General features: G+C 37.8%; 1 protein-coding gene across 8 annotated transcripts in view; it reads right to left on the bottom strand.

Annotated features, from left to right (window-relative positions):
* GON4L (gon-4 like) overlaps positions 1–16999 on the bottom strand; it is a 96535-nt gene that overhangs the window by 39198 nt on the left and 40338 nt on the right. For 7 of the 8 annotated variants that reach the window (XR_005215211.1, XM_037825777.1, XM_037825778.1 and 4 more), the window contains 3 exons: positions 16624–16743; positions 15993–16163; positions 4165–4357 (listed from right to left, as the gene is read on the bottom strand). Coding sequence is in view for 7 of the 8 variants with exons in the window: in XM_037825777.1 (XP_037681705.1) it covers positions 4165–4357; positions 15993–16163; positions 16624–16743 (484 nt within the window). In the remaining variant the exon portion in view is untranslated. Of the gene's footprint in view, positions 1–4164; positions 4358–13334; positions 13410–15992; positions 16164–16623; positions 16744–16999 lie in introns of those variants that run through there. The other variant, XM_037825782.1, reaches the window with a different exon arrangement.

Raw genomic sequence — 16999 nt, 5'->3', positions numbered from 1 at the left:
AGGTATTCCAGACACCATTGGCAATCCTCCAGTGAAGGTATTTGATTGCTGATGTGTTACCCTGGCACTTTATGGCCTTAAGACTGTAACTGTGTAACCAAATAAACCCCCTTTTATAAAAGCCAATCCATCTCTGGTGTTTTGCATTCCGGCAGCATTAGCAAACTAGAATAGTAGCCTATTCAATGGAAGAAAACATTTTTAAACCACATACCTGATAAGGGTTTAATATCCAGAATATATAAAGAAATCCTACAACTCAACAATAAAAAGAAAAACAACCCAATTAAAAATGGGCAAAAGACTTAAATAGACATTTTTCTGAAGAGGAAATACAAATGGCTAAAAAGCACATGAAAAGATGCTAACATCACTTGCTATTAGGGAAATGCAAATCAAAACCACAATGAATACCACTTCACACCTATTAGAATGGCCACTGTTAAACAAACCGGAAACAAAGTGTTGCAGAGGATGTGAAGAAATAGAACACTTTGAACTATTTGATTTCTTTATAACAAGTATAACACACAAAACATTTTATCTCATGTTACTTCCACTCATCTGCCTAAAATGTCCCCCTCCTTCCTGTAACTGTTTCCAGAATTCTCTCAGAAGCTCATCTGAGTTGACACCCCTTTCATGCAGCTGTCTGTGATTGTACTAAACAGGAATTATATACCTCTCCTTCTTCTTAAACCTTACAATACAACTTGCATGGCTTAAATGGCATCTCGGTTTATTCAACAATTTCATTCATCTAGAATGTACTGCACACCTAAACAATCACCGGTCATTCATACATGCCTGAGAAAACAATTATCCCTCATGGCACCTAAGCACAATGCCTAAAAGAAAAATGTGGCAAATGATTTACATTACAATTATTAACAGTATCAAATGCACTTATTTTCTTTCATTCACTTTTCCTGATTTAATCCTAGCCTCACCTACCCAACTACCATTTGTATGTACTGTCTTCTTTACTTTATACCATTATTCAACACATAAAATCTTATAATAGGTAACGTAATCAATATGGCGATATAAGACATCTACTGAAAACCTTTCCCCAGAGAGTAAGCAAAAAAAGGACAAATCTCTTATGCTCAAAACTGGAGGAAGGTAAAGACTGGAGAAGGATCCTACAAAACTGAATCAAAGAAAGAGAAAAATATCAGGTAGGAAACTTCTGTCCCGGACCAATCAGACCTCTTCTCTCCCCCTCACTCGGACCCACTCAGCTTGGGAAGTGCCCAGAGGCAGCTGCTGGGATCCTTCCATCTCCCATCAGGTACACAGACTACAAAATCTCTCACAGCAGTGAGACAGATCCCTACATATATTCAGACACAGAGACCTTACTTAGTCCAAAGGGACCCAGAGCAGGACTCAAGTTGCTGGGGAAGGAAGAATACAAAAGAGCACCAAGAAGGTCACTTTTCTGTATATATGTTATATTTCACAATAAAAAAGGTTTTTAAAAAAATGGGCAGGACATTGGCCTTCCTTCCTGAAGGTACACTTGTACTGATGCCTTAATTTGGACATTTTCATGGCCTTCAGACTGTAAATCTGTAACCAAATAAAACCCCATTGTAAGAGCCAAAAACAAACAAACAAACAAAAAAAAAAAAAAAAGGGCAGGAGACAGGGTAAAATGGAAGCACAAGGAGGTGTGGAATTTAGCTAGTCCCCTAGAACAACTAGTAAATAGCCAGGAACTACTAGAAAATAGTATGGAACAAATGATGCAGAGACATCTGTGATTGGACAACATCAAACTCCAGTCAGGAATGGGTGGAACAGCTGAGATTGCACCATAGAACTTGTTAAGTAAAGCTCAAAAAACGGTGGAGCTGGTGCCCCTCCCCCACTGGCAAGGCAGGCTGAGTTGCTCCTGCCAGGAGCAAGGGAATGTAGCTCAACCAAGCTCCAATTGCGGCTTTAATTTAAAAATTTGGACTACTAAATACATGCTATGAGCACAGACAAACCGGGAACAAGCAGGAAAAGAACCCAGAGGTTTATCCTGACAGAGAGGGGGCAGGACTGATGGAAAAAATATACATAAATAAACAAAAACAGAGGCTTTTGGAGAAGGCTGAGCTGAGAGTATTGGAAAACAGCTGTGTCCCAAGAAAAGGGGCACACAGAAACGGGTACCAAGTGCAGTTCTTGCCTGCTGAACTGGGGGCTGGGGACTGGCTCTGAAAAGGGGACTTCTTTATTTTTCCTTTTTTTCTCTCTCTCTGTCTTTCTAAGTAGCTCATTAGAGAAAACCTCAGGCATTCTAAATTGTCAGCACTGACCCAGGCAAGGGTGGAGTTAAGATAGTCAGGGAGTCAAAGGAAAAACTCAAATGTAGGAGACAATTCCCTAAAAGGCTTACCTTCCCTAAGAAACAGGGGAGGTGGGGCCCATCTCAAGTGGCAGCTCTCCCTCAGAGAACTCAGACCCCAGGGCCTGGGGGCAAAAAAAAAAAAAAAACAGAAACAGCTTAAGCTTAGCTTCTTATACCCTTGGTCTCTGGCCTGGACAGGGTCCACTGAGAATTAAATACACCGCACCTTTTACACTGGTGGGGAACTGTGGGCTGACAAGCACCACCTGTTAGGCAGGATAGGAAAAGCATAGATCTAGAGGCCTCACAAGAAAGTCTGACAATCTGGTAGGTCTCACCCTCAGGAAAACCTGATACTGAACACAGTCTCCTCCTGAGACCTGGGCCTGTCTGGTCGGAGAATATATGATAGGGGTAATCAAGGAAACCAGATGCCCAGACAACAGAAACTTACAGGTCACACTAGGAAGAGCAAAGATATGGCCCAATCAATGGAACAAACTTGTACTTCAACTGAGATAAAGGAATTTAAACAGCTGATTATTAATCAAACATATCTCCTAAATCAGTATCTCCTAAATCAAAAATCATATCTATGAGTTGAGGGAAGATACGGCAAAACAGATGAAGGATATAAAGAACACATTGGGTGTTCTTACACTAAGGGTGTAAGAAGCCAAACTTAAGCTGTTTCTGTTTTTTTTCCCTCCAGGCCATGGGGTCTGAATTCTCTGAGGGAGGGCAGCCACCTGAGTTGGACCTACCCCCCTTTATTTAGGGAAGAAGTACCCTTCCGGGAATTATCTTGTACACTTGAATTCCTTTATCTTTCTGACTCTTAACATCACCTTTGCCTGGATCAGGGCTGACAAATGAAAATGCCTGAGGCTTTCTCTAACGAGCTACTTGAAATAGGAGAAAAAAAAAGGAAAAAAAAGACAAAGCTCCTTTTCAGAGCCAGTCCCCACCCCCAGTTTTGCCAGGTGACCAGTATTGGTACCTGGTTCACTGTTTGCCTTTTCTTGGGACACAGCAGTTTTCCAGTATTCTGAGCTCAGCCTTCCCCAAAAGCCTCTGTTTTTATTTATTTGTTTGTTTTTCCCATCAGCCCTACCTCTTCTCTGCTGGGAGCAACCTCAGGGTACTGTGCTGCTTGCTCTGGGTTTATCTGTGCTTGTAGCTTGTATTAAGTAGTCCAAGTTTGTTAATTAAAATTGTAATTGGAGCTTGAGTTACTTTCTCTCGCTCCAGGTAGTCTGCTTCTTTTTCCCACAGTGATGTTTTCCAACTCAGCCTGCCATGTCGGTGGGGGAGGAGCACCAGTGCCACAGTTTGGGGAGCTTACTTACAGGTCTATGCTGCAATCTCAGCCATTCCACCCACTCCAGACTGGTGTACAATGTGTGTCCAGTGATGGATGTTCCCCAACGGTTGTTCCAGACTATTTACTAGTTGTTCCTGGCTATTTACTAGTTGCTCCAGAGAACTAACTAAATTCCACACCTCTCTATGCCACCATCTTGCCCCACCTCCCTCCCTAAGGAAACTTAACTAACACCATGGTCTTTGTGTGAGTCAGTGAACCCCCAATGAAATTTTATACAAAATTATGTGTACATATATAATTTAGGGGAAGATCCTAAGCTTTCAAAAGATTTCCCCCAAAATTCTTAAAAACACAAAGGGAGGGGAGTAATTATAAATTGTCAACCACAAAATTAACTTCAATTAACCAAAACATTCCATTCTTGAAGCTTCTAATTAATGAAATTTTACCACAGAGATCACAAATAATAAATGCAAACAAAAAAACCACTTACCTTCGTTCCCTACGTCATCATTCATGAGTCCCCCTAGCCACATTTTCCAGTCCTCATCATCTGCTGTATTGGGGTCATACATGTCTGGGGTGATATCTGGAGCTTGGAGTTCTGCCTCTAGTTGCCCCAGGGGAACATCTTTCAGGGGCATCTTAGAACGGGTTCGGAATGCAATGAGGCTGTCATCCATAGGCTGGCCAACAGAGAAGGAAAAAAAAAAACTGCCACTGAATGCCTACTGCTTCCAAATTCTCCAAACCTCATCTCTCCTCTGTGCTTCTATTCTTAGCTTAAACCAAAAGATTTCTTTTGTAGACAATTTGGGTTTTTTTATTATTTGTCCGAAAAAATTTAAGAAAAATGACATCAATTGTTAAACCAACATTTCAGGAATTTCTGTAACATCTTTATTGAAATATAATTCACATACCATAAAGTGTACCCTTTTAAAGTACACAAATATATACTTTTAGTATATTTACAGGGTTGTGCAACCTTCCCAACTATCAAATTCCAGAACATGTTCAGCTCCCCAAAGAGAAATCCTGTACCCATTAGTCATTCCCCCATTCCCCCTGCTTCCCTGTTAACCACTCATCTACTTCCTATTTCTATTGATTTGCCTACCACAGACATTTCATATAAATAGAATCACATAATATGTGGCCTTTTGTTTCGGATTTCTTTCACTATGTATGACATTTTCAAGGTTCATCCATATTGTAGCATGTATTAATACTTCATTCCTTTTTGTGGCTGAATAATATTCCATTACACGGATATACAACATTTTGTTTATCCATTCATCAATTGATGGACATTTAGGTTGTTTCCACATTTTGGCCAATCATGAAAAATGCTTCTATGAATATCTGTATACAAGTTTTTGTGTGGACACATTTTCAGTTCTCTGGGAGTGTAATTGCTGGGTCATATGGTAACTCCTATTTAACTTTTTAAGAAAATGACAAACTCTTTTCCAAAGTGGCCACATCATTTTACATTCCCACCAGCAATGTATGAGATTTCCAATTTCTCCACTTCCTTGCCAACAATTATTATTGTTCATCTTTTTCAATAGCTATTCTAGTGGGTGTAAAGTGGTATCTCATTGTGATTTTGATTTGCATTTCCCTATATTTAATGCAGTTGGACATCTGTTCATGCACTTAGTGGCCTTCCGTGCATCTTTTTTGGAGAAATGTCTATCATATCCTTTGACCATGTTAAGCTGGGTTTTAGTCTTTTCATTATTGAGTTGTAAGTGTTCTCTATATATTATAGATACAAATCCCTTATCAGATAGATGTTTGCAAATATTTTCTCCCAGTCTGTGGGTTGTCTTGCACTTTCTTGATGACATTCTTTGAAGCACAAAAGTTTTAAATTTTAATGAAGTCTAAAGTACTGATTTTCTCTTTTGTCACTTCTGCTTTTGGTGTCATATCTGAGAAACCTTTGCCTAACCTAAAGTCAGGAAGATTTACTCCTGTTTTCTTCTAAGAGTTTTATAGTTTTAGCTCTTAAATTTAAGTCCGTGATCCATTTTGAGCTAACTTTGTTTATAGCCTGAGGTATGGATGCCACTTCATTCTTCTGCATGTGGACATACAGTTTCCCCAGCACCATTGGTTGAAAAGACATTAAATGGTCTTGGTACCTTGTCAAATCAATTGAACACAAATGTAAGGGTTTATTTATGGTCTCTCAATTTTATACTATCCATCCATAGGTCTATCTTTACATTAGTACCACACTGTTGTAATTACTGTAACTGTAATAAGTTTTAAAATCAGAAAGTGTGAGTCCTCCAACTATCTTCTTCTCATTCAAGATTGTTTTGGCAATTCTGGGTCTCCTGCACTTCCATATGAGTTTTAGGATCAGTTAATCAATTTCTGTAAAAAAGGAAGCTGGGATTTTAGTAGAGATTTGCATTGAACGTGTAGATCAACTGGGGAGGTTATCCCCTAGCCTACTACAACAATCTCCTAACTGGTTTCTCTGTTTCCTCACACTTGAACCAAAAGGAAAACTTGAACATTCATCAGAAAATATCACAAATATCTTTCTAGTGGTTGAAATAAAATCTAACCTCTTTACCATGTCCTCCCAAGACTCTCATGACCTAGCCCTTGCCTAGCTCTCTGACTTCATTCCTACGACTCTCTCCCATGATCCCTATGCTTCAGCCAGCTTCTGTCCCTTAAACATGTCATGACTGTTCCCATCTTAGGGGGCTCTGAATATGCTATTTCTTCTGTATGGAGCACTCTTTTCCCATATATCTTATATGGCTGATTCCTTATTATTCAGGTCTCAGTTCAAATGCCATCTCCTCCAGGAGGCATTTTTTTTTAACGCAATTGCATTGAGATATAACCACATAACATACAATCATTCAAAGTGTACAATTAGTTGTTCACAGTATCATCATATAGTTGTGCTTTCATCACCACAAACTTTGAACATTTTCGTAACTCCAAAAAATGAAATGAAAATTAAAATAAAAAAGAATCCCAAAACATCCCATTCTCCTCCTTCCCCCATTGTTCATTCACTTGTTTTATATAGTCTGAGATATATTCACACACCCCACAGTCATCCACAGTGTACAATCAATTATTCACAGCACCATCATACAGTTGTGCATTCATCACCCGAATCAATTTTTTAAACTTTTCCTTACTTACTCCAAATTAAAAATAAAAGCATACAAGAACACCTAAATCTTTCCATTCCCTCCATCCCACCTTATTCTTCATCTAATTTTTGTTCCCATTTTTCCACTCATCTATCCATATATTGGATAAAGGGAGTGCAAACCACAAGATTTTTACAGTCACACAGTTATACTATGCAATCTATATAGGTATATGATCTTCTTCAAGAATCAAGGTCATTGGGTTGCAGTTTGATAGCTTCAGGTATTTCCCTCTAGCCATTCCAACACACTAAAGACTAAAGGATGATATCTATATAACACATACTAATACCCTCCAGAGTAACCTCTCGACTCCATTTGAAATCTCTCAGCCACTGGAATCCTACTTTGGTTCATCTCTCTTTCCCCTTTTGGTCAAAAAGATCCTCTCAATTCCACAGTGCTGGGTCCAGATCATCTCCAGGAGTCATTTCCCACATTGCCTGGGGGATTCACACCCCTGGGAGTCACATCCCACATAGCAGGGAGGGTAGTGAGTTCACGTGCCATGTGGGCTTAGAGAGGGAAGGGGGCACATCTGAGAAACAAAGAGGCTCTCTTTTTGGGGGACTTATAGACACAATTATAAATGGGCTTAGCCTCTCCCTTGCAGCAACTAGCCCCCAGATCAAGGGCTCGCCCACTAAATTGGCAGTCCTCAATGTCTGTGGGAAAATCAGCAATAGCCCAGGTGGGGAAGTCTAACACCTTCACATTTCTCCCCAGCTCCTTGGGGGGCCTCCAGGAGGCATTTTTTGATCATCCTACCTAAAGTACTCTGACAGTCACTAACTTTTTCTTTGTTTTTATTTAGTTCATAGTTCTTAGCACCATCTTCAATAATTTATGTGTTTGTAATCTGTCTCCCTTCCAACAGATTGCAAGCTCCATGAGAAAAGACCTTTTCTATCTTTTACATTTCTTGTGCCATAACTTCAACCACTCAGCATGTGCTTGCTGAATAAATTATTAGATTTAAAAAACTATTCTCCATCACCACAACTATATATCCATTCAAAAGCAGGGTAACTAGCCAGACGTCCTCGCAGAGAGTAACCGCAGTTTCCCGCTTTAATGGGGCTTGAGCAGAACCTAGTACACACCCTCCTAGGCCAGCCACTCTGAGCCAGGCCTCCACCACCTCCTTACAACACCCTGGGATCACCCCAAGGCCCTCGCAGTCACCTTTTCTCAGCCACCTGCCAGGACGACTATGTCCTCCTCCAGAACTACAACCAGGATCCAGAGGCCCCATCAACCGCCAGATCAAACTAGAGTCTGACGCCTCTTACGTCTACCTGTCAAAGTCTCATGACTTTGACCATAAAGACATGGCTTTTAAGAACTTTGCAAAATATTTTTCTTCACCAGTCTCATGAGGAGTGGGAGCATGCTGAGAAACTCACAAGGCTGAAAAACCAATGAGGTGGCTGAATCTTCCTTTAGGATAGTAAACCAGAAGATGACAACTGGGAGGGAAGGCTGAATGCAACAGAGTATGCATTACACTTGGGAAAAAAGGGTTAACCAGCCACTACTGGAACTGCACAAACTGGACGTAGACAAAAAAGACCCTCACTTGTGTGCCTTCATTGAGCCTCATTACCTAGATGAACAGGTGAAATCCATCAAAGAACTGGGTGACTACATAACCAACTTGTGCAAGATGGGGACCCTCGAATCTGGCTTGATAGAGCATCTCTATGACAAGCACAACCTAGGAAACAGTGATGACAGAAGCTAAGCCTTAGGCAGCTTCCCCAGAACCATGGGATGACTTCCATGGTCACAAGAGCAGTGATACATGTTTCGTTTACTTTTACCTTATTTACATCCACCAACTTCTTTTATTTGTACCATTCCTTCAAATGTGGAATGGGGAGTTAATTCATAATTGACGCAGAATTTGTTGTGATGGAAAGGTTTTGTTAATAATAGAATAGTGATGGTAACACAACATTGTGAATGTAATTAACACCATTGAAATATATATCTAAATGTGGCTAAAGGGAAATTTTTAGTGGTGTATATGTTGCTAGAACAAAAAATTTTTTAAAAACAGCAATCATAAAATTGAACAACAAAACAGTGAACCTTAATGTAAACGATGGACTATAGCTAATAGTACATTATAGTAGTCTCTTGTCAATTGTTGACAAAGTTAGAGCACTAATGAGAAATGTAAAAAATGGGAGCAGGTATATAGGAACTATTTTGTGCATGATCTTTCTGTAAATCTAAATGTCTCTAATATAAAAAACAATAAACAAATAAATAAATTGGGACACACTATCACCAAAAAAAAAAAAGTAAAGTGATTGAACTGAATGACACTTTGAGAGCTATTCCATTCAATACTCTATTTTTTAATTTTAAGACAGACATATTTCAGTGACCTACAAGCATGCTGAGAGAAAGCTTGGGTTATTAAAAACAACTGGTTAAATGATAGAATTAGAAAGTCATCATTTGACAATAACCATAAGAATGACTGTTTCAGGCAAGAAAAGCCTGCTAAAACTAACATTGAAAGAACATGCGGCCTCAAGTAAATCACCATATACTTATTAATTAAAAATAGACACATAATGAGGGACTTCCAGGAAGATGGTGAAATGTAGGGACAGCAGGGCTCACTGCTCCACCAAAAACACCTCTAGAGGACAGGCAGAAACCATCCAAAGCCATGGTTCTGGGCTTCCCGAGACCAGGGGAGTACCATGCAGAATATCAACTGCGAAAGATAAAGACAGAATTCTGAAAGCAGCAAGAGAAAAACATCCATCACGTACAAGGGACGCCCAGTAAGACTCAATGCAGATTTCTCTTCAGAAACCATGGAGGCAAGAAGGCAGTGGCATTATATATTTAAGATACTGAAGGAGAAAAACTGCCAGGCAAGAATTCTGTATCTAGCAAACCTGTCCTTGAAAAATACGGGATAATTTAAAATATTCACAGATAAACAGAAGCTGAGAGATTTAATTAGTAAGAGACCTGCCCTACAAGAAATACTAAAGGGAATTCTGTAGGCAGAAAAGAAAAGACAGGAGAGAGAAGCTTGGCGGAAAGAACAGGGAAACTAAAAGGATAAAAAGAGACCTATAAAAGCCAAAGGATAAAATGGTGGAAGTAAGTAATGCCTTTACAGTAATAACATTGAAAGCTAATGGACTAAGCTCTCAAATCAAAAGACACAGATTGGCACAATGGATAAAAAAATATGAACCATTTATATGCTGTCTACAAGAGACTCACCTTAGACCCAAGGATACAATGAGGTTGAAAGTGAAAGGCTGGAAAAGGATTTGCATGCAAACAATAACCAAAAGAAAGCAGGGGCAACTATACTAACAGCATTCAAACTGGACTTTAAAAGCAAAAATGTAAGAGACAAGGAAGGACATTATATATTAATAAAAGGGGCAATTCACCAAGAAGAAATAAAAATCATAAATATTTATGTACCTAACCAGGCTACCCCAAAATACATGAGGTGAACACTGACAAAACTGAAGGGAGAAATAGAAGTATCTACAATAATAGTTGGAGATTTCAACACACCACCCTCATCAACAGATAGAATATCCATGCAGAGGATCAGCAAGGAAACAGAGAACTTGAATAAAATGATAAATGAACTATACCTAATAGACATATACAGTACATTGCAGCCCAAAATAGCAGGATATACATTCTTCTCAACTGTTCATGGATCATTCTCCAGAATAGACCACATGTTGGTCACAAAGCAAGTCTCAACAAATTTTAAAAAGCTGAAATTACATAACACACTTTCTCTGATCATAAGGGAATGTAGCTGGAAATCAACTACAACCGGAGAACAGGAAAATTCACAAATATATAGAGGTTAAACAACACACTCTTAAACAATCAGTGAGGCAAAGAAGAAATGCAAGAAAAATCAGTAACTATCTCAAGACAAATGAAAACAAGAACACAACGTATCAAAACTTACGGGATACAGTGAAGGCAGTGCTGATAGGAAAACTGATAGTTGCAAATATTTATACTTGCAAATATAACATTTACATTAAAAATGAAGGAGCTAAAATCAAAACCTAACTGCACACACAGAGTAAATAGAAAAAGAGCAGCAAACTAATTCCAAAGCAAGCAGAAGAAAAACAAGGATAAAGCAGAAATAAATGAAATGGAGAATTAAAAAATAGAGAGACTCAGCAAAACCAAAAGTTGGTTCTTGGAAAAGATCGATAAAATAGACAAACCCTTAGCTAGACTGAGAAAGTAAAAAAAGAGAGCATATGCAAATGAATAAAATCAGAAATGAGAAGTGACCTCGAAGAAATAATAAAGATCATAAGAAGATACTATGAACATCTGTATGACAACAAATAAGACAACTTCCATGAAATGGACAATTTCCTAAAAACACATGAATAAACTACACTGTCTCTAAAAGAAATAGAAGATCTCAACAAACCAATCACAAGTAAAGAGACTGAACTGGTCATGAAAAACTTACCAAAACGAAAAGCCCAGAACAAGATGGCTTCACAAGCAAATTTTACCAAACATTCCAAGAAGAATTAACACCAGTCTTGCTCAAACTCTTCCAAAAAAATTAAAGAAGAGGGAACACTACCTAACTCATTCTATGAAGCCAACATCACTCTAATACCAAAGCCTGAAAAAGATACTACAAGAAAAGAAAACTCAGACCAATATCTCTAATGAATATAGATGTAAAAGTCCTCAACAAAATACTTGCAAATAGAAGCCAACAGTACATTAAAAGAATTATACACCATGGCCAAGTGGGTTTTATTTCAGGTATGCAAGGATGGTTCAACATAAGAAAATCAATTAATGTACTATACCACATTAAAAAATCAAAAGGAAAAAACCACATGATCATCTTGATTGACACAGAAAAGGCATCTGACAAACTCCAGCATCCTTTCTTGGTAAAAACACTTCAAAAGGCAGGAATCGAAGGAAACTTTCTCAACCTGATAAAGGATTATACGAAAAACCCACAGCTAACATCATATTCAATGCTGAGAGCCTGAAAGCTTTCCCTCTAAGATCAGGAACAAGACAAGGATGCCCACTTCACCACTGTTACTCAACATTGTGCTAGAAGTTCTAACTAGAACAATCAGACAAGACAAATAAATAAAAGGTATCCAAATAGGAAAGAAGTTAAACTCTCATCATTTACAGATGACATGATCCTATATTCAGAAAGTACTGAAAAATCTACAAGAAAGCTACTAGAACTCATAAACAAGTTCAGCAAAATGGTGGGATACAAGGTCCACATGCAAATATCAGTAGTGTTTCTATACAGTACTACAATCAAAGGAAGTAATCAAGTAAAAAACTCCATTTACAATATCAACTGAAACAATCAAATATCTAGGAATAAACACAATCAAGTATGTAAAGAAACTATATTCAGAAAGCTACTAAAAATTACTAAAAAAAAAAAAAAAAAAATCAAAGAAGACCTAAATAAACGGAAGGACATTCCGTATTCACGGGTTGGAAGACTAAATGTTGTTAAGATGTCAATTCTATGCAAATTGATTTGCAGATACAATGCAGTACCAATCAAAATTCCAACAGCCTATTTTGAAGAATGGAAAAGCCAATTATCAAATTTATTTGGAAGGGTAAGAGGTCCCAAATAAAAACATCTTGATAAAGAGGAATGAAGTTGCAGGTCTCACACTGCCTTAAAGCGTATTACACAGCTACAATGGTCAAAACAGCATGGTAATGGAATAAATACAGACATAGTGACTGATGGAATCAAACTGAGAGTTCAGAAACAGACCCACACATTTATGGTCAATGGGTTTGACAAGGCGGCCAAGTCCACTCAACTGGGAAAGAACAGTCTCTTCAACAAATGGTGCTGGGACAACTGGATATCCCATACCCAAAAGAATGAAACAAGACTCCTATGTCACACCTCATACAGCAATTTACCAAAAATGGTCAAAAACTTATAAATATAAGAGACAGGACAATAAAACTCCTAGAAGAAAATGTAAGGAAGCATTTTTAAGATCTTGTGGTAGGTGGTGGTTTCTTAAGACCTGACACTCAAAGCACAAGCAACAAAAGAAAAAATAGTTAAATGGGACCCCCTCAAAACTGAATACTTCTGTGCTTCAAAGGATTTTGTCAAAAAGGTGAAAAGGCAGCCTACTCAATGGAGAAAATATTTGGAAACCACATATACAGTAAGGGTTTAATATCCAGAATATATAAAGAAATCCTACAACTCAACAATAAAAGGACAAACAACCCAATGAAAAACTGGACAAAAGAGCTAAATAAACATTTTTCCAAAGAAGATATATAAAAGGCTAAAAAGCACATGAAAAGATGCTCAACATCACTACCTATTATGGAAATACAAATAAAACCATAATGAGTTCTTTTCCTCTCTGCCTGCTTGAGGATTACCCACCATCATGAATGACACGGCAACCATCTGGACCAGGAAATTCATGAACAACCAACTACTTCAGTGGAAACAAATGGTCATCAATGTTCTTCACCCTGGAAAGGCAATAGTATCTAAGACAGAAATTTGGGAAAAACTAGCCAAAATGTACAAGACTACACCGGAGGTCATCTTTGTATTTGGATTTAGACCCCATTTTGGTGGTGGCAAGACAATTGGCTTTGGCATGATTTTTGACTCCTTGGATTATGCAAAGAAAAATGAACCCAAACACAGACTTGCAAGACATGGTCAGTATGAGAAGAAAAAGACCTCCAGAAAATAGCGAAAGGAACCTAAGAACAGAATGAAGAAAGTCAGGGGGACTGCAAAGGCCAATGTTGGTGCTGGCAAAAAATGAGCTAGAGATTGGATAACAGAAGGGGTAAAGATTCTTGAATGACGTGATTCGTGATTGTGCAGATTTTACCAGAGGATTAATAAAACTATAAAAACTTAAAAAACAAAAAAACAAACCATGAGATATCATTTCATACCTACTAGAATGGCCACTATTAAATAAACAGGAAACTACAAGTGTTAGAGAGGATGTAGAGAAATAGGAAACTTACTCACTCCTGGAGGGATGTAGAGTGGTGCAGCCTCTGCGGAAGGCAGTTTAGGGGTTCCTCAGGAAGCTAAGTATAGTGACATACATTTGGTCTAGTTTATAAAAGAGCATTCTTATATTTGTACTGTCAACCACCATCATTGTCCATAACAGGTTATGTCATATGATCCTGCAATCCCACTGATAGGTATATACTTAGAATTGAGAGGAGGGATGCAAACATTTGCACACTGATGTTCACAATGGCATTATTCACAATTGCCAAAAGATGGAAACAACCCAAGTGTCCATCAACCAATGAATGGATAAACAAAATGTGGTATATACAAATGACGGAATATTATTCATCAGTCAGAAGGAATGACGTCCTGATATATGCAATGACATGGATGGATCTTGAGGATATTATGTTGAGTGAAATAAGCCAGACACAAAAGGACAAATATTATATGATCTTACCAATATGAACTAATTATAATAAGTAAACTCATAGAGTTGAAATCTAGAATACAGATTCCAAGGAGATAGACTGAGGATAGAGAATGGGTAGTAGATGCTTGTTTGTGAAGAATTTTTACTTAGGTTGAATGTAAATGTTTGTAAATGTATAGAGGTGGCAGTAGCACATTATGGTGAGTGTAATTAACAGCACTGAATTAGGTATGTGATTGTGATTGAAACGGGAAGTTTAGGGTTGTGTATACCTCTAGGAGGAAAGGTAGGGGATCAAACATGGGGCTGTGTAACACAGTGAATGCTGTTACGGACAATGACGGTGGTTGACGGTACAAATATAAGAATGCTCTTTCATGAACTAGAACAAATGTATGTCACTATTACAAGGTATTAATAATAGGGTGGTATATGGGAAAAAATGCACCAAACACAAACTATGTAGTATAATTAGCATAACATTTTAATATTCTTTCATCAACTGTAACAAAGGTACCACACCAATTCTAAGAGTCAATAATGGGGGGGATAAGGGGTATAGGGTTTTTCTTTTGAGAGTAATAAAAATGTTCTAAAACTGATTATGGTGATGAATGCACAACTCTGTGATTATACTGCGAGCCACTGATTGTATAGTTTGGATGGACTGCATGGTGTGTGAATATATCTCAGTAAAACTTTTTTTTTTTAAGTGGAAGCATAATAACTTCACAGTGGAAAAATCAAACAGACATCAATTTAACCAAGTGATCAAAGTTAACATTACCAGAAACAGGACAAATAGACATCATGGGCCTCTTGATATGGTATACTGAGGACACATCACTTCTGTGGTATTCCTGCCTAAAGTGGACAACCTGAATCTAATTATGAGGAAATATTAGAAAAATACAAATTGAGGAATATTCTATAAAATAATTGACCTGTAGTCTTCAAAATATCAAAATTATCCTATAACTGCTTTAATAAAAAAAAAAAAAGCCAAGAATATGAAAGACAAAAATATTGAGAAACTGTCCCAGGTTAAAGGAGACTAAAGAGACAAAATAACTAAATACACAATCCTGGATCAGAATCCTGGATCAGGAAAAAAAAATTATTTTGCTACAAAGGATGTTACTGAAACAACTGACAAAGTCTGAATAAGCACTTTAAAAGATTAGATGTATTTCTGATAACTATACTGTGGTAATATAAGACAATGTCCTTATATTTAGGAAATATCAATAACAGTATTTAGGGATAAAAGAGCAACATGTCTGCAACATATTCTACAATGATTCAGAAAGAAAAATAATGTGTATCTAGAGGAATAAAGCAATTGTGGTAAACGTTAATAAGTTTGGGAATCTGGGTAGAGGCTGTTCCTATGTTTCACAAAGAAAAATGTTTCTCTGCCACATACCTTATTCCTTCCTTACAAGTAACCATTCTCACTTACAAAAACAGCATAAACCAAATAGAGTATCAAACACCGACAATTTCACATTCCTTATTATTATATCAAAATTTAATATATTTCCGTCTCTCTTCCCAACCTGAGTAACAAGAAATTACTCCATTTGACTTTCTCAGTGATTTAGAGTAATAGTGTTTACCTGGAAAGAATCTATGCAGACTGGACTGGAAGCCAACTCCTCATCCACTGCATGCAACTTCTCCATGAACATGCTATCCCTGGTCTGCTTTGGCTTTGGAGGCGGGGGAGGCCCCATGGGTACTACCTCAGCACTGATGTGTCTGATGGTAGGTGTGGTAACTTTCTCAGCCTGATTAAAAGAGGCAACTGTGTTAAAAAGGTGGGGGAAATTAGGGGATTTTCATATAATAATGAGCTTTTCCTTCCCACCCAGATAGAAGTACATAAAAATAAAAGCAACCAACAAGTATACTGATTTAAAACCATTAGCTTTCATCCTATTTCCAGACAAGCAATCAGAAAGCTACTTAGGTTACCAAAAACTAGGAAATCTAATAAAAATGGCTTTATGGCAATATTAGAAAACACAGGTATGAGAAAGGAGAAGAATAGGAGAAAAGAAGTAGTTCTGATAGTCTCATGCCCTTAGCTGCTAAACGAGAAATCAAAAAAGCTCTTTCCCTATCACTATGTTCTTCTGGTCTTTTAACCATTCATTTACTTAAGAGATTCTGAACCCTCAACAGTTACAACCAGTCACAGATTCCAGAAAGCTAATAACATGTTTGGCATGTATGAGGCTGACTTACCTCTGGTATTATACCACTCTCCTCATCTGTTTCCATCATTTCAAAAGCCTGCCTTGCTCTAGATTTCTTTGCCCCACGCGGAGATGAAGCAGTGCTTTCAACATCACTTTCCAATAAACTCTACAAAATAAATCCAGTTCACATTTATATTTATGCCCCTACCTCATTTCACTAAGATTGAAGTCTCTCAAGAGAATGAATGTACCAAAATATCTATCAGTCAGAGTAAGGGAAAATAAAATTTATATATAAGCTTATATTATGAAGGTGGGGGTAGGGATCATATTATCCTCATCAACACTGTCAACCTTGTAAAACTGTAAAACATTGCTTTAAGTATTACCATCAACTGTATCAAATCTTCCACACCAATGCA

The sequence above is a fragment of the Choloepus didactylus genome, chromosome 2 (assembly GCF_015220235.1).
Source record: "Choloepus didactylus isolate mChoDid1 chromosome 2, mChoDid1.pri, whole genome shotgun sequence".
In the NCBI taxonomy this organism is placed as follows: domain Eukaryota; kingdom Metazoa; phylum Chordata; class Mammalia; order Pilosa; family Megalonychidae; genus Choloepus; species Choloepus didactylus.
The sequence above is the reverse complement of the archived record's forward strand: the minus strand, read 5'-3'. Positions and strand labels throughout refer to the sequence as shown.